The 19243-nt window shown below is 42.4% G+C and overlaps 1 protein-coding gene across 3 annotated transcripts in view; it reads right to left on the reverse strand.

Annotated features, from left to right (window-relative positions):
• The window catches only part of ERCC6 (ERCC excision repair 6, chromatin remodeling factor), a 79932-nt gene extending 68338 nt beyond the window's left edge, over window positions 1-11594 (reverse strand). For all 3 annotated transcript variants that reach the window (XR_007145338.1, XM_047825245.1, XM_047825244.1), the window contains exons 1-4: window positions 11499-11594; window positions 5803-6238; window positions 3843-3963; window positions 1172-1283 (exon numbers count right to left, since the gene is read on the reverse strand). Coding sequence is in view for 2 of the 3 variants with exons in the window: in XM_047825245.1 (XP_047681201.1) it covers window positions 1172-1283; window positions 3843-3963; window positions 5803-6224 (655 nt within the window). In the remaining variant the exon portion in view is untranslated. The remainder of the gene's footprint in view (window positions 1-1171; window positions 1284-3842; window positions 3964-5802; window positions 6239-11498) is intronic.
• Between the last annotated feature and the right edge of the window lie 7649 nt (window positions 11595-19243).

Here is a 19243-nt window from a genome sequence, read left to right on the forward strand (position 1 = left end):
CCAGGTGGAACAAGAATGAAAAGGGGCTTTTGGAATTGGGGAAGTCTATTAATCCTGGGCAGTTTTACCAAAGAAGCAAGAGAAGGTACAATGCAGTGGCAGGTTTTAGGCAGCCGGACAGGAACAACGAGAACACGGAACCTCAGCAGGAGAAAGCCTTGGTTACAAGCCCAACAAATTCAGAGACTGAACTTTTAAAAGTCCATGTCTCTAATTTTTTTTTTCAATGTTTATTTATTTGTTGAGAGAGAGAGTACGTGCACACTAGCACAAGAGGGGCAGAGAGGGAAAGAGAGAATCCCAAGCAGGCTCCACAATGTCAACTCAGAGCCCAACACAGGGCTTGATCTCATGAACCACGAGATCACGACTTAGGCTGAAACCAAGAGTCGGGACACTTAACCAACTGAGCCACCCAGGTGTCCCGGTCTCGTATTTTTTTCTACTGCCCTAACTCTTCATAAAAATTGCCCTGTCTTACTGAATAAGTTTCTGGAGCTGGTAGAAGACATTTGCTTGGAAAGCTTAAATGCTAAGAAGCTTCAATCTATATTTCAAGTATTAAATGACTGAGCCACTACCAACAATTTCTAAACACACACCCACACATACACACAGACCACAAAGATATTTCATTTCAGAGCTTACGCATTTTCCCAAAAGGTTTTCCAAAAGACATTCATCCTACGCAGTAATTAAAACAAAATTACAGCCATAGTATAACCTGAATGAAGATGCCTTTTCATTAACGAGAAGTGATGCTTGGAAAGCCTGCCAAACATGTCCCAAAAAGATATGTAAAAGCAATTCTATGAATGTTGACTGATGATGTTGGGCTTAAAAATGTAATTTGATCAAGATGTTAGCTGTCTCTACAAAATTAACTACACAAGAAGGCTAAGCTCCCTAATTTATTAAACATAATAAATTATGTGCACCAGCAGCCTCTAGTAGATGCAGTTAAACATTTACTTTCATTCTTTAAAAACCCCACATGACTTAAAACAGATTTGGTTCTGCAGAAATAGAGAATAAAATTTTCCTAATTCTGTTTCAACACTAAGGCAAAGAAACACATTTTTGGGGAACCCTGGCCATGACTGAGGAGATACCCTCCACCAACTTCAGGCATCAGGCACCAATTCAAGAACAAGGAGACACTGTTCCTCACCTGTATCCTCTTCCTCCAGACCAGCATGATCTATTTCAACTTGTACCTCTGCTCCTCCAAGGATGGCCTGGAGACGTTTTTGTTTTGCGGTGATCTTCTTTAACTGTTGTTCCTTAAATGGTAAATATTGAATACAGAAAACAGAAATGATTTATTGCTAAATACCAAAGATAAATGTAAAAACCTTAATCAAGAGGAAAATAAAACAGAAATTCCATATGTTACTATTATTAGATAGAACCTCATTTGAGCTACTGCCACTTTTCTAGCAGGAAGCAGGCCTCCAAGCATTTCCATCAGGCAGGCATCCCTGTCTGTACCCCCTCTCTTGGCTGGGCAGCACAGCTGTCTATGTTCACATGCACTGGCTCTCCACTGACTTGGGAGGTGGAGCTGCTCTACTCGGTTTTCCCCCATTACACACAGGGCAAATTATTTAGCTTTTGTTTCTGACCTTACCAACCAACGGACTATGAGGTCAATAATATTCTCTAGAATAAGAAACATAAACACAAACGTTCAAACACTTGAAACAGTCAGCCCCCTTTGATAATCTACCATATTTATGATTGTCCTTTATAGTATTCTACCCAATCACAAGATTTTAAAAGGAATATAGGGACGCCTGGGTGGCTCAGTCAGTTGAGCCACTTTTGATTTTGGCCTGAGTCATGATCTTGCGGTTCATGGGATCAAGCCCCATGTCAGTCTCTGCACGGACAGCTCAGAGACTGCTTGGGATTCTCTCTCTCTGCCCCTCCCCCGCTCATGCATGTACTCTCTCTCTCTCAAAATAAACATTTAAAAAAAAAAAAAGGAATACACATTTTGATATACCCTTTTACCCTCCCACCCATGACACCTCTTTGTCTTTTCTCCCTCTACACCACCAGAGCTCAGCTATGCAGCCATTCTTAGGGCCTCTCCAATTAATTAGGCCTAAGGTACCTGGTTCTTCTCAAGGTCAATGTTTAAACACCAAATATGAGTATAGGACAAGGAGAAACACTGGATATAAATGCCACGTTATACTAAACTGCATTTCATTTTCTTCTAGTCTTTCCCTCATTTAATCTCATTTAAACAGATTTTAGGTTAAATCTCATTTAAAAATGAGAAAATCTCATTTCTCAGGGTACCTGGCTTGCCCAGTCAATTGAGTGTCCAACTCTTGATTTTGGCTCAGGTCATGATCCCAGAGTCATGGGACAGAGCCTTGCGTTGGGCTCCATGTGAGCGTGGAACCTGCTTAAGATTCTCCCTCTCTCTCTCTCCCTCTGCCCATCTCCCCAGCTCTCTCTCTCTAAACACACACACACACACACACACGCACAAAAGATAGCCATTCTCAAAAAACAAAACAAACAGCCTGTCTCTCTGAATAGTCTAACCATCAAAGGACTACTTTAGAAAGATAGGAATATACAATTGAGTTACACTAGTACCTAAAATGGCCCAACATTTGGTCCTTGCTGCTCCTTGAAACCTCAGCTCACCAGAAGCCCAAGATTAGAGGTCTCTGCACATTAATTTGCATATTCCAACAAGAGGCCAACGTCCCCAAAGCGGAGACCCTGGCTACCAGAAACCACTGCGAGCTCTGACCTTTGGGCTGCTATTCTGGTGAGAGAAGATGGGGTGGTGAAGATAATGGACTGGTGAGCAGAAAGCAGGAGGAACCGAGTCTATATGCGTCCACTAGTGGAGCTTAAATAAGATATGTAAGAACTTTACTCACTGCAGTGGGTCAACTGCAAGCACAAAAATATCTGCTAGTCATTTTGGATGACATTTTGGATCAAATGATCAACACTAGTCATTCCTATCTACTCCAATATATTTTCATAAAACACAAGTAAATACTAAAAGCTGTTTCAAACCTCATAAAAACAATGTCATAATCTCAGATCTTCCCTTGCCTGAAGTTGTACAACCCTCAATGCAGACCCATCAGTGTGGCTGGGTGATGACTGCAATACCTAATGCTGGCCTCTCAGAACAGTGAGCATGAGTGTGAGAGAGGTATGGCTATACCAACAGGAAACACAGCATACACAATCAGTACAAGCAGGAGCTAAGCAGAAGAAAAAAAGGAAATTCACACCACACAAGGAGACTGGATGAGAGGCCAGCATGCCAAACAGGAGCCTAAGCTGGGTAAAAGAAAGTGGCAAAGCAAGGAAGACCATAATCCTAAACATGAGTAAGGCAGCATGCAACGCCAAGAAGGGAACACTTTCTCAAACATGTGTGAATGTGTTTTTAAAAACATTTTTTTAATGTTTATTTATTTATTTTGAGAGAGAAAAAAAAAAGAGAGATCATGCAGGAGGGGCAGAGAGAGAATCCCAAGCAAGCTCCAAGCTCTCAGTGCAGAGCCCAACACGGGGCTCAATCCCACAAGCCATGAGATCATGACCTGAGCCCAAATCAAGAGTCGGACACTTAATCAGCTTAAGCCACCCAGGTACCCCTAAAAAATATTCTTTGACAGGAGATATTAAAGGGAAACAGCTGAAAAATTAAACATACAAAAGGAATTCAAAATTTTTTATTATAGACACATGCTTCACATATTTTAACTACTTTTCGAATACTTCCTAAATATTAAATGAACAGAAATGATTACTTTTTCAAAAATGCAATACTTAAATGTGTTATTTGGATTCACCTTATTATACTTCTGTCGTTTTACAGAATCTAGTTTCCTGTTGACATCTCTGTTGGTGGCAGCTTGAGGGCTAAGTTGTTCAATAATTTTATTGATTTGCCTTAGGGATGTCCTACATGACCTGAAAAATAAGATACAGTGTCTATTTTCCACTCTGGTAACATTTTTTTTTAATAGTGTAAGATGACAGAAATGCTAAAACAATGTCCTTTTACTTATTAACTAAAAGATAAAAGAAACTAAACCAGAATCCATATTCTTTTTGGCCACATATTGAATTTGAAGGGCTGTTAGAAGGTAAGATAACTGCTAAGCGTTTTCTTTGATCTGGCTGATTTAAACCAGCACATTCCCATCTGTAAGCTGTTTCATTCATTCTACAAGCATTTTAAGGGTCTACTCTATTCAAGAGACTGTGCTAAAACAGTGTGCAGTAAGTTACCCTTTTAGACGAAAAAATGTGTATACATGGTCTGGTTTTTTTTTTTTTTAATTTTATTTTTTTTAGAACACTTTTAGGTTCACAGCAAAACTGAAAGGAAGGTACAGAGACTCCCATATACTTCTTGCCCCAAACACACACACCCTCTCCCATTATCAACAAGCCATACATGGGTTTTTAAAGTCCCATTATGGAAGTCACCCAAAGTTTGGGAAAGAACTAGAAATGCTTATACGTTTTCTTATACAAGTCAGGTATCTGTGACAATTATTTTTCTTTCACAATATTGGAAGACTTACTTGCTGTAACATTACATTTTACAGTGTGAAGGGGGAAAAAATCAACCTATGTTACACTGCTCCTAAAACACAGACCACAGAATGGTAAACTCCCAATTTTCAAAACACAAATTCAATCTTGACACTTAGGTAATTTGCTGTTTGTAACCTTTGTGGATTTCAGGATAAAAGATGTTATCAATGCAAGTTACTGGCAGCCTAACCACGTGTCACCATCGCTCTGTTAACCTGTGTTGTAATTCTGCAGCACTCCGCCGTCACCTATGCAAGCAGTAGGTCAAATGTAAAGGTGTGTTCATTATAAGGAGTCGAGCTCCTCACACCTGGAGGTCAGAGTACAAGTAATCCAGAATGCCTGCTACTCAAGAGGCCAAAAGAACACACCAAGAAGCTGCTGGCAGAAAACATGTCCTTTAAGTTCCCACAGCATGTGTACCTCAGCCTCCCCCATTGAGGGCAGCCAACAGTCCCACCTCTCCCCTCCCCAGCCACCCACATCCAAAACTGCACCATCCCTCCACCCATTCTTCTCCTCCTTCCTGCTTGCCTGACACAGCCTAGAAAACCGGTCATGACAGGGCAAACTGGCAATGGGGAGGAAGTTCAATCTTCCACCTGCCCCACCTTTTAGCCCAGGTCCAGGGCCTGTTTCTCCTCTAAAACACAAATGAAGTCTCCACAGGACATCATCTTTCCTACAGAGTCACAAGTAGGACAGAAGAAAGGAAAAACAAGGAGTTGTTCTCATTATTTCTAGAAATACAAATCTGAAAAATTACCAAAAGACTGTCACTTGGTTTAGACACAGGAAACTGGAAAGAAACTATAGGACGAGAGAAAAATGCGAGGGGGAGGTGGGTGTGTTCCTGGTATCTTGAGTAGGACACATCACACCTTTAGGTACACTTCTCCTGAGAACCATTTTGTGCACATGCTTGTGAGTTTTGGGGCACTCGGAACAGTACTTCTCTCTAGGACGTTATGCATACACAGGCTATTGTTGGCTGGACTGGGACCCTAACTGCCATGTTCAGTGCTGCTCCTGAGGGAAAGGGCTAGGGTTCACACACAAGGCCAAAGACTGCCCTAATTGACCTCATCTTTCAAATTAGAGGTTCTATCAATTTCCTAAATTTCTGGAATACTACAGCTATCATCTGAATTTCTCTGTCACATGTAAACACAAATTCTGCAATCAGAGAAGACGGTCCACACTCACGTGAGGTCATCCAGGACTGAGCGATACTCTTTCTCTGCATCAGCAAGTTGGGCCGCACGGCTGGCCTCATGAATGGCGCTGTCCACCTGCCGAAGCACACCCTGTTCCAGCACGTCCTGGTCATACACATCCACACCCAACCCCTGCAGCTCAAGAGCCTGCGCACTCAGCTCCACCGTCTGTATCTGATGTCTGTCGATGTGCAGCAGGGCTGGCCCTCTCCTCAGAACTTCTGATGAACAGCCCTCGGCAGAAGTGGATGGTCCGCTGGCAGAGGAACGAGAGGGGAGGCTTTCCTCCACCTCTGCATTGCCGTCATTTTCTCGTTTGATTGTCATTTCTTGTTTATCACTGACACACTGACTTTGTAAACAGTCTTGCTCCTGAGCTTGGCTTGAGTGGGGGATTCCTGCATTTTGCATCCTCTACAGACTATCTAAAAGGAAAAAAAAAAAAAAAAAAAGGTATGTAATAAGCTTTTTGGTTATAAAGAGTTGATATTTATATAGTTTCTTAAAAATCTTATAATTAAAGGGGGCGCCTGGGTGGCTCAGTTGGTTGAGTGTCCGACTTCGGCTCAGCTCATGATCTCACGGTTTGTGGGTTCGAGTCCCATGTCGCGATCTGTGCTAACAGCTCAGAGCCTGAAGCCTGCTTCGGATTCTGTGTCTCCCTCTATCTGCCCCTCCCCTGCTCACACTCTGTCTCTCTCTCAAAAATAAACATTTAAAAGGAAAATTTAAAAAAAAATTATAATTAAAGAAGCCTGATTTCTCAAAAGAGCAAATAATAATCCTCCAATTAGATAAATTCAAGTTTCCAAATACTACTTTTCTTAAAAGGGTACAAGCTATACATATTCTTGAGATTTGATAATAAATAAGAAAAAATTAACCAAAAAAGAAGAAGAAGACAACGACGACGACAACGACGACAAACCAGTAGGAAAAAATGCAGTAGCAGCAACAAAAAACATTTGGAGAACCAGCCAATAAAGCTGGCAACCAAAATCTTGACTGACGCCCTGAGTGTCTTCTCCAAATCAACTGAAGTCATTGACTGCTGCTTTCCAAGTTAGCATTTTCACTGCATTATGGCACAAAAGATTCCCAATACAGTGGCATGATTAACTGTGATATGCAAATTTAGTGAAGTAAGGAACAAGCTTCTCTATGACTCTGACACTAGAAACTTTTAGGCTAAACATTTACTCTAATAAACACAAACTACAAACAAGACATAAGAGCACCACTCAAATCTGAATCTGAGAAAGATTAAATACTCTCAAAAATAACCCCATTTCAATGTGCAATACAATTTGCTGCAAATCAGGCTGGCGAAAACAGTTTGGGCCTGATAATAATCCAGTACAGAGGAGGAAGATCCACCCTCACACAATGCTGGTAGGGATATACTAAAGCTCTTCTGGAAAGCAATTTAATGGTATCTATCAAGATTTAAAATGCACATGACCAGGTATTTATTCCAGAGAAGTACTCACATGTATATAAGGATGTGTATTGTAGCACGTCAATGATTTAATACAAGCATTAAGTATTTTCAGTGACAAGGATATAAAAGTCTTGTAAAGTGAAAAAAAATTCCCCTAGGACGAACACATTTATGTTGGTTAAAAAAATGTATATCTGTATGTGTGTGTATGGAATGCATCCAAAGTGATCTGGAGATACATATTAAACTATTGGGGAAGGGGAAGCAGAAGGAACAGGGAGGAATAAAAGAAGCTGTTATATTTTACTCCACATACTCAGGAACTCCTTGAATGAAAATGTATTCACCATATTGACTGCGTAACTATCTAATAAATACATCAAAAAACAATCCAATAACCAACAGCCTGGCTTTTTATCTAACTGTGAATAAAGGAAGGTATCTTTCACCACTGAAACTTTATTCATATGAAATGACCAGAAGATCTCCCAGTAAGCCCCACAGATTTCTCATTAAATAAAACCATTCCAGTGGCCAAACACTAGGATACAAAGATGCCAGGAACTTAGCACCATCCCCTCCAGAGAAGCTCACTTTCTAGGGGAGGAGAAACATGTCAACAACATGGGCAGGTCTGCAGAAGAGCCACCAACAAGAGGCCACCTGGATACAGAGGAAGGGACAATCCATTGGGTCTGGAACTAAAAACAAAAACAAAAACAAACAAACAAACAAAAAACCAAACATATACAAGCTAAAATTTGAACACCTGGCCCAAAGTTTGATACACAGAACATACTCCATATGTGCTGAATGGAAGTAAGGTTCAGAGAAGAGTCTAAAATAACAAGTCCAATGTGACAACTGAGTCACTGGTGAATTCAGTCATAAAAATGAGGGGGGCCTGGGTGGCGCAGTCGGTTAAGCGTCCGACTTCAGCCAGGTCACGATCTCGCGGTCCATGAGTTCGAGCCCCGCGTCAGGCTCTGGGCTGATGGCTCAGAGCCTGGAGCCTGTTTCCGATTCTGTGTCTCCCTCTCTCTCTGCCCCTCCCCCGTTCATGCTCTGTCTCTCTCTGTCCCAAAAATAAATAAAAAACGTTGAAAAAAATTAAAAAAAAAATGAGAATCTCAGAAAGAAAGCAGATGAGAAGCAGAAGGAGGGGCTGGTAGAGAGCTTATAAGCCACAGGTAACATGTCAAGCACGCAGTCAGAAATGCAAATCTTGGCTCAAGAGAAAGGTCTGAAGGAGATGTGGATGTATCAGCGGAGCAAACAGCCCAAAGAATCCTAAGACTATGACAGGTACCAGAAATCCTTTCAGAGGGTAAGACGCTAACACTGCAAAGGTTAAAAGTGAACAGCAGAGTAAAAAGTTCTTCCTTTTTTATGCCTTCTGATTATTTTCAGAAGAAAGGATCAACTTGGTACTCTATCTAATTAGCTAGCCTGCATTTTCAACACAGAGGGCAGGATCCTGGTCAGGGCCTTCATACTGGCTGGAATTAATAATTCCGTTGTCACTGTTCTTATTTAGTTTAAAAACATTCCTTTTTTAGTTTAAAAAAAAGACATTAATTCAATCACAAATCTTTTTTTTTCTTTTTTTTTTTTTTTAACGTTTATTTATTTTTGAGACAGAGAGAGACAGAGCATGAATGGGGGAGGGTCAGAGAGAGAGGGAGACACAGAATCTGAAACAGGCTCCAGGCTCTGAGCCATCAGCCCAGAGCCCGACACGGGGCTCGAACTCACGGACCGCGAGATCATGACCTGAGCCGAAGTCAGCCGCTTAACCAACTGAGCCACCCAGGTGCCCCTTCAATCACAAATCTTAATAATACTGTAGTACAAAAACAAAATTAAAATTACGATGTTTGGAAAAAACTTCTAATAATAGAAAAGAAGGGATGGTTAAAAATGGGAAACGATATGGCAAGTTCATGTAAGGAAGCCAGAAGGGATTTGGAAATTAGGTCACTAATTATCTTAGTAAAATAAGTTTCAGTGGAGCAATGGGGACGAAAACCAGACTGCAGTGAGCTAGGTGAGTAGATCAAGAAATGGAGGCCACAAGTGGGTAACCTACCCCCCCCCCCCAAGGAACCTGGCTGTGGAAGGGAGACAGCTGGAATGACAAAGTAATAATGGGTTGGGGGAGGGAAATTAAGTCAAGAAAAACTATAGAATGCAATAGGGGCAAGGAGCTGTATAGGGAGATAACCTACAGAGAAGGTTGTACAGGAGACAGTAGCAGGGAAAGACCAAGTATAGATGTAAACAGAAGAAACATCTTTCTCCAACTCTGGCAGAAGAATGATCTTAATGTATCTAAATCCGTAAGTGCAGAAGAGGAAAGCTGAGGTGGACCACAGAGAAAATATCCTGCAAGGCAGGAAGTTTGGGCATCTCCTGAGCCAAAGGACAAAGTTGGGATGGAGGCTGGAGAAGAATAAAAATCTGGAATAAATGTCCTATAGAAGAGAAAAGCTGATGGGGAACAAACACTGGTGATGGGTGTGGAGGGCCCCCCAAAACAATCCCCAAGGCTGTACAATTTCCTCCTTCAGTAATTAACATAACAGTCCCAGGGGAAATGTCACTGTTGGGGGTTTTCTGAGCAGAAGTAGCAGAGGACAAAAGGGCATGGATACAGATGCTGAGGAGGAGACTAGTTCAAGTAACTGAACTTGGGGTCCACGCTGGGCGGGGGGTGGGGAGGGGCCGGAAGGGACTGGAATAGGAAGACAGGGAAGGAGAGAGGGAGACATCAAGAAGCCACTTGAAGAATGACTGTGAACCAAAGGGCAAGCTGGGAATGAGAGCTGAACCCAGGAGGTTCTCATCAGAAGATAAAGGGTTTCAGAAGTGAAATAAATCATCCATTCAACAATTTCAATTATGCCAGGCAACATACTAGGTTAACTAGTTTGTCCCCATAGACTTTAGAGTCTCTTGGGGAAAACATACATTTTAAGAATTATACACATGTATACATATTTGCACATACAAAATCTATGCTCATATATAAATTATATACACAAATGTAGTTATAGTAACTGTTGTAAACAAACAGGATTTTTCAGGACAAAATAACAGAGGAACCTAATTGACAGGGCAGAGGTAGGTGTGAGAAGGGAGGATGATAAAGTGATACTCGGGCCAGTATCTGAAGGATGAACAGGATTAATCAGGCCAAAAGTGGAGTGAACATCTTGCAAAGAAATGTGTAATTTCTAAGGCTGATGAGCTGGGGCATTTGGGAAAATGAAAGAAAGGTGGAACACAGTGAAACTTTTTTACTTTATCCTACATGAGTAACTGAGTCAAAGTTGCCGATAAGGACTCCATTCATTGTGTAAATCTTACAGAATATCTTCTAACACTCTGCAACCCTTAATCATCTTGGAAAAACGGTATCTTCATTATCCTCCCCTTTGAGCACTGGGGCTTCTGTGGGAAGAGCTGAATTGTGGTATGCATATTTTATTGTAACCATGCCTAACTGGGGATGGAGTGGGGCATAAGCGAAGATGGAGGAGTTGGCTGGGTCACAAAGGACCTGGGAAAACATTAACTTGGATTTTATTCCAAGAGCAACGGAATGATTTTTAAGGCTTTTAAACAGGGTGATGATGGTTATGACCTATTTCACGTTTGTAAGAGACCACCTGGGCTACTGTATGGATAATGGATTAGAAGAAACAGTACAAGGAGATGATGGGAGACACACGGGTGAAAAGTGACGGCAGCCTGGAAAAGGATGACAGCTATGACGATGGATGCTACGTGGGAAACCAATGTAACAGTATTTATATGTGGACGGCTCAATCCTCTTCCACATACTCCCACTTGACTATGTCAATGCCCAAAGCGCCTGACTTGAATTTACCCCGATCCTCTCTTTCAAGTAACAAACTCCAAACAGGGCCGCGCTGACCCTACGCGCCGGAGCCCACACAAAGCTCAGAAGTGATGTTCCGTGGCTGGCCGGCTAGCCTGCGGCCCCAAGGTTGCTACCTCCCGCCGCCCCAGGTGGGCGCGCGCTACTTCGTCAGTTCCGGCCGCAGGTGCGCCGGCACGGAAGGCGCGCGTCAGGCCCGAGGGCCAGCTCCCGGCCGTCCCCGCGGATGGGATCCTTCAAGGCGGCCAGATGGCCGAGGCAAGGCCGTGGGTGCCTGGGAGTCCGAGCGGGGCCCAAACATCCCCTGCCCGACATTTAGCCCGGCCATCCGAACACTCACCCCAGGGCCGCGCGGCCACCCGTACGGAAACGTAGACGCCGCCACCGCCACCAGCCGTGGAAACTAGACTGGGGCCAACTGCTGCGCATGCGTCTTCAGTCCGCCGTAAGCACCGCCCCCAAGCGTGACCCGACGAGCGTGCGCGGGTGGGGCCTACTGTGCATGCGCCAGGCTCCCTGGAGCAGCGGGCGAGGTCACGTGATTTGAGGGTGCGGTATAGCCTTCAGCTTTTACTTGGAGTCGTTCTTGAGTGTCGTCTGGGCAAACGGTCGGCTGTGTGGTTTGGGCCCGGGCTTCACTCGTGGTCAAAAAAAATACCGCTCTAGGAAGGCGATTATAAGAAACACAAGACATGTTTCCATAGAGAGAAAGAGAAAAGTACACGTGTGCCACAAGAATGTAAATGCTTGCAATTAACCGTGAAGTCCAAAGAAAGTAAGCTTGGGAAGGGAGCTGGCTTGAGTGTTACTTTTCAATAGCCACGCGCGGTAGACGTTGTGATCCCTGTCAGTCATCTGGCACAGCTGTTAGCACGCCAAAAATAGGGAGAGGGCTTGTATATCTCTGTTGCCCCTCCACCTCCCACACACATACTTGGGCTGGGACGGTGTACAGTAGGCTTACATGAATGTCTTCATTGCATTAATGAGTCAATCGTTTAATAATCTGTCCTGATATCAAAGCGGTAAAAAGAATTTTGAGCCAAAATGAGAAGTTTTGTTTGGAGCATTTGAAGAAACAAAATGTCCACACCTAGGTTCGGAAGGAAGGGAGGAAACTGATCTTTACCTAAGGAATAGCCCAGGATGTAGTCTGGCCGCAGTGGTAACGGTACCAAACAAGGCAGCATCTCAGCCCAGGGATCCCAGTGCTGGGAGAGGGTACCAAAGCCAGCAAGTCCTCTGGGAGTAAGAATCTTTGTGTGTGTGTGTTTTGTGTGTGTGTTGTTTTGTTGTTTTGTTTTAGGGAAGGATCTTTGGGTCCTGGGTAGGGAAGTGCCTTCTTCGTTTTGAAGCCTGAAGTCGGGCTATAGAAAAAGGGGGCTAGGAAGCTACTTGGTAATGCTCAGTAATACCCCCATATCGCTCCCGTTAGCAAGGTTAATTTACATATACTTCAAGTCGTCCCACATGAAAATGTACCTCAGTTTTTAAAAAAAGGAATAAAGAATTCTAGTGATCTCCTGAATACAATAATTGAGAATAGAAAGGCATTCATAAAATATTAGTTTTAATGCTTAAGTATGAAAGCTGTTTCTCCCAGATGTATAGTGGTTCCCAACCATTTTGAGAATGAGATCCTCTTTTCAATGGGCATTATTTTGCTGAGCCCATACGTATCAATCAGAATTTGGACAGGAAGCAGATGGTACACTCAAACTGGATAGTTGAGAATTAATAACTTTTACAAAGGTGTGGACAGGGTTAGGAAAACAACTCAAGATTGCACAGTACCCTGGGGCCAGCAAGACCTCAGGAGCTATTCCTATATGTTATGAGCGGGACTGCATCCATCCAAATTCCACAGAAATCATAACCCCAGTAGCTCAAATGTGACTGTATTTGGAGAAAGTTTCTCTAAAAACCCTAAAAAACTTTTATTAAGCTAAAATGAGGTTATTAGGGTAGGCTCTAATCCAATGTAACTGGTGTCCTTATAAGAAGAGGAGATTGGGGCATGGACATGCACAGAGGAAAGACCATGTGAAGACACAGGGAAATGACAGCCATCTACAAGTCAAGAAGAAAGGCCTCAGAGGAGACCAACCCTGCTAACCCTCGATCTCGGACTTTCAGCCTCCAGACTGTGAGAAAATGAATTCCTCTTGTTTAAGTCCCCCAGTCTGTGGTACTATTTTTTGGCAGAACTAACAAGTGAATACATCATCGCTAGGCATGAAAAGCGTAATGGGAAGACATAGGTTCAGAAGAGAATGGTTAAATGGAGAAAAACCAGTTGACGAGAGAAATGCACCAACCCGTGGTCACTCGGTGGGGGGGGGGGGGGGGGGGGAACAAGGGAAATAAATAGGCTAAACTCACTACTCTTCCATTATTTCATTTGCTGCTGCCTCCCATTGGTCAAAGCCGGAGGGCAACAGAGCCTGTTGATGCCACTCTGTATAGATCAGCTTCTTAGAGCCCAGGGCAGGGGAGAGAGAGACGGAGAGAAGGTTTGGAGCATCAAACTGAAATATGCGTCATACTCCACACAATTGTAATTATCCCTTTAGTATCCCTTTAATTTGGAGAAGGTGTAATGAGACAGAGCTACTATTAATTCAGTAAAGCTTTTTAGATGAATTTGTGTTTAGTTAATGAAAGGATCTATGCGCTTTCTCTAAGCCAAGTTTCTCCTGACCTCTGTGGCCTGAGAGTAGTAATAAGGTCACATTAGCAGCAACAACTCAGATTTTGGTGACTCCTGTGCCCACCTGAATACTCAGGATTGCTCTTTTCACTCATGCCCTTATGAATGGAATTTAGCACCCTTATAAAAGAGGCCCCAGAGAGATCCTTCACCCCCTCTGCCATGCAAGGACACATCAAAAAAAAAAAAAAAAAAAAAGAATGTCCGTGAACCAGGAAGTCAGCTCTCACCAGACGCTGAATCTGTCAGCATCTTGATCTCAGACTTCCCAGCCTCCAGAACTGTGAGAAATAAATTTCTGTTGTTTATAAGCCACCCATTCTGTGGTAATTTGTTAGCAGCTTGAATGGGCTAGGCAGAAGAATACAAGAAGTAAGGGTTTTAGTAACTTACTTATAATACTCATTTATGAGCTTAGGTGCTTGAATGGTTTTGTCAACCAAAACCTCTCTCCTCTCCCCCTATATCCACTCGGTCCCCAAGTTCCATTGCTTTTGCCTCCGCCTTAGATTACACACCTATCCCATCTTCTCCATCCCCTCTGTTCAATCTTGACCGCTGCTACCGGTTTCCTACCTCCAGTCTTGTTCCCTACCCATACACTTGCATGCCAATACCAGAGGGATTTCAGACACTTCTGATCACGTCTCTCCCCTGCCTCAGATTCACCCCCACAGGATAAAACCCAAGCTGTTTAACATGTTGTCCAAGCCGTTTCATTATCCTGCCCAATCTAATTTTTCTGTCCTTTTCTCTCTGGATGCCTATGCTCAAGATTTAAGGAAGTATTTACTACTCTAATTGTGATGTGCTGCAGTCGGCTGGACTGGCTAGACAGCCGTTTGTGTGCACCTCTTCCCAACTGTCTTAGTCTGCTCAGGCTGCCATAACAAAATACCATGCACCAGGGGCTTACACAACAGATACTGATTTTCACACGATTCTAGAGGCTGGGAAGTGCAATTCAATTCTGGTGAGGACTCTCTTCTGGGCTTGCAGACAGCTACCTTCTCACTGTCCCCACATGGTGGACAGAGTTCTGGTGTCTCTTCCTTTTCTTATAAGGGCACCAGCTCCATCAGATTAGAACCCACCCCACTCTTAAGACTTTATTTACCTTAAGTACCTTCTAAAGGCTCTATCTTCTAAATACAGTCGCATTAGAGGTTAGGGCCTCAACGTGTGAATCAGTGGCCTCACATTGGAAACTCCAACTTGGCCATGTAGGAGTATTTACACTACAGAAATAGCCAAAATCTGTGAACCAGGGGCTTTGGTAGGAGGAGGACAGTTTATTTTTTCCCAGCCTACCCTAACTTGTTATTTTCAGGTCAGTGTGACTTTGCACATGGGTCTCTCTTCCTGGAATTCTCTCACCCATTCCAAACTCAGCCCAAAGTTTCTTTTTTGTGAAGCTTTCCCTGACCCTCTAAACAGAAATAGGCCTTTGTAGCAGCTCCACACCCTGAACCGGTATTTTCAATATTTCTACTGTAGCACTTACTACTTTGGATTTTAACACATTTTATGTTACAAGCACTTTTACAGCCCTGACTGTGGGCCAGATTGTCCTGAATGGTTTACAAATATTAACTCATTTAAATATGACCAGAATTTACATTGTGCCTTTACTTTCTATCTAGTGTTCAGTGTAAGAAACTCTCTCCCTATGCTTACAAAGCAGAAGGACTAAGTTGACTCCCATGTTTCAAAACTTCAGGGTAGTGTCAATGCCCCAATTTTGTTCCCCATCCCCCATAAACATGGAAAAACTAATGAAAACAACAATAGAAATATACTGGAAGTGCATCGAACACTGTGCAAAATTGATAAATCTAAAAATAGCAATAAAAGCATATTATTTAGAATTATGTTACCAAACACTACAAAAAATAATGTTAAATATATGTTGAATAAATGAACAAATAATTTTAAAGGTGAATAATATATAACAATGAAAAATGGTTATATGATTCCATTGAAATATATGTGTATATATGTGTGTTTATGTGCATGTGTATATATGGTGGGGGAGTACAGAGTGGAGATGAGGAACAGTTTCCCTGCTTTTTTGGTCACACCTCCACCATGGCATTCTGTGTCATTATCTCTTTTAGTCTCACTGTTCCATATGTTCTGTCCAACTTCATCTTTGCCCTTTTTCTCAAATCCCTCCCTGATTAATTTTGGGCACTGCTTTTTTCCTAACCTTTTAGGGCCATTTCAGTAGTCTTCAGCAAGCACCTTACTCTCCAGAGCTGATCTATAAAAGAAAAGAATAAGAAATCTTGTCATCTGCAACAACACGGATGGACCTGGAGGGTGTTACGCTAAATGAAATAAGTTAAACAGAGAAAGGCAAGTACCATATTACTTCACTTGTATGTGGAACCTAAAAAACAAGACAAGCAAAACAAACAAGTGAAAAACCAGAAATAGATTCATAAATACAGAGAACAAACTGGTGGTCGCTAGAAGGGAGGGAGCTGACAGCTCAGAGCCTGGAGCCTGCTTCAAATTCTGCGTCTCCCCCTCTGTCTGCTCTTTCCCCACTTGCGCTCTGTCTCTTTCTCAAAATAAATATTTAAAAAAAAATTTTAAGTACAAACTTCCAGTTAAAAAATAAGTCACACAGGGGGCACCTGGGTGGCTCAGTTGGTTAAGTGTCCAACTTCAGCTCTGGTCATGATTTCACGGTTTGTGGGTTTGGGCCCTCTCTCTCTGCTGCCTAGCTCTCTCTCAAAAATAAACAGTTAAAAAAATAAAATAAAATAAGTCACACGGATGCAAAGTACAACATAGAGAATGCCATCAACAATGTTGTAATAACTTTGTATAGTGACAGATGGTAATTACACTTAAAGTAGTGAGCATTTCATAATGTATATAATTGTCGAATCACTATGTGGTATGTGTGAAACTAATATATCAACAATGCTTCAATTAAATATTAAAAACAAAAATGATAAAATTAATGAAAAATAAATAGGAAAGAAGAAGAAAAGAACAGATATGTATGAACAACGCTCTGCTCAAACTTTAGGAAAAGGTACAGGTTAATTTCAGCGTGCCCTGATTTTAGCGGACTCCACTAGCTCCGTGTAATTTTATCAGCAGTAACCAGCATTGTAACTAAGGTCTGCAGTTGAACGTTAAGGAGATTCTGACGGGAATCATGACGACTCTGAACACATGAGAATAAAAGTTATTGCTGACCTAGTCTTCCTAAGAGTGGAAACTAATTGAGAGTATAACGCAAAGAAGAATTTGGCAATAGTAAGAATAACCTGAGGATGTGGACATGTCTGCAGGATATCTAATTCCAGATAAAATCTGTCGGAAGAAAGAAGAATCACGTGATCTTAGTATGCTGAATACTGTGGGGCAGTGCACTTGTTTATTCGTTATGTGTGAAGCCCCCTTTGAGCAGCCAACTCGCAGAAAGAGCTATTCAACAAATGGCCACTAGGGAAAGCAGAGCACCAACTAATGGGTTAGAGTAATGTCATTTCTAAAAGATGCATCTTATCGAGCGGCTTCTCTGAGCCAGGTGTTCTGTTATTGTGGGGGACACAGAGGTGAACAAGGCAGACAAGGGCCGTGCTCTCCTGAGACTTACATTCTACCAGAGAGGGAAAAAAACCCAATAAATTTATTAAGCAGATAAAAATACAAAGTAGTAAATGCTATTAAGGAAAATAAAATAGGATTATGTGTGAGAGAGTGACTGGAATACCTCTTTATTGGGTATAGTTTCTGAATAGGAGACATTTTGGCTGCAATCTGAATGACAAAACAAACATCACTACCTGAGTATTAGGTAGAAGAGGATTCTTCACAGGAAGCATTAGTGCAAAGAGGCTAAGACAGGCACAAACCTAGCAAATTTAAAGACTAGAATTTTGATTTTATTCAAATCAAATCCATTGAAGGGTTTTAAGTAAAGAAGTGACATTATAAACTTACATTTAAAAAGTATTATTTTGGCATAAGGACAGCCATATAGATTAATGGAATAGAATCAGGAATCCAGAAGTAAACCCACATATCTGCTGTCAATTGATTTTCAATACATATGCCCAGACCATTCAATAGGGAAAGAATAGTCTCTTCAACAAATGGTTCTGAGAAACTAGATACTGACATGCAAAAGAATGACATTGGAATCTACCTCACCCCATGGACAGAAGTTGACTCAAATGGAGTAAAGGCCTAAAGGTAAGAGCTAAAATTATAAATTCTTAGAAGAAAGCTTAGACCTTAGATTTGGTGATGGATTCTTAGATATGACACCAAAAACACTGCGACAAAAGAAAAACTAGATCAATTGCTCTTCATCAAAATGTAAAACTTGTGTGCATCAAAGAACACTCACTGTCTAGAAAATAAAAAGACAACCCACAGAATAGGAGAAAATACGTGCACATCATATCTGATAAAGCACTAGAATCCAGAATATACAAAGAGCTCTTCCAACACAACAACAACAAAATAATTAAAAACGGGCAAAGCATCTGAATCCACATTTCTCAAAAAATGTATGTATAAATGGCCAAGAAGCACATGAAAAGATGCCCAACATCATTAGTCCTTTCAGAAAGGCAAATCAAAACCACTATTTTTTTACATGGTTATTTATTTTTGAGAGGGGGGAAGGGGACAGAGGGAGAGAGAGAGAGAGAGAGAGAGAGAGAAAGAGAGAGAGAGAGAATCTGAAGTAGGCTCCACACTGACAGTGTAGAGCCTGATGTGGGGCTCGAACTCATGAATCATGGGATCATGACCCAAAGTCGGATGCTTAACCAGCTGAGCCACCGAGGTGCCCCCAAAACCATTTTAATTAGTAGTTGCCAAGGCCTGGGGGAAAGGGGAGTTGGAGAGTGATTGCTAGAGTACAGGTTTCTTCTGGGGGTGATGAAAATGTTCTGAAATTAGTGGTAATGGTAATGTTTGCACAATTTTGTGCTTCTGAGGGCTCACCATAGCAGAGAGGACCTGTCATTTACACAAAGGCACAGGCAGCCCGCAGGTCACTGCACTGTTACCTATAGAGCAAGCATACCCACGGGGACTCCAAAGGCTGCACAGATCGCTGACATTCTAAGGGGATGCAGGCATGAGCAAACAATAAGAGAACCACTCCTCCCCTACTGAGAGCAGGTGGTCCTTAAGGGGGGCCCTTCCGTGCACAGGCACATGCCTGTGCCATGCCTGGTGGGCGCAGACACCTGGGGCCGGGAGGGGAGGCCGGAAGGGAGGGATGCCACGTGCTTTCCTCTGCCAGCAGCCCGCTCCTTCTGAAGACCTGGGCAGAGAATCCTAACACCCAAATAACCTGCATATTTACCCAAAAGGACGCAACGGTTTTAACGCCA

The sequence above is a fragment of the Prionailurus viverrinus genome, chromosome D2 (genome assembly GCF_022837055.1).
Source record: "Prionailurus viverrinus isolate Anna chromosome D2, UM_Priviv_1.0, whole genome shotgun sequence".
In the NCBI taxonomy this organism is placed as follows: domain Eukaryota; kingdom Metazoa; phylum Chordata; class Mammalia; order Carnivora; family Felidae; genus Prionailurus; species Prionailurus viverrinus.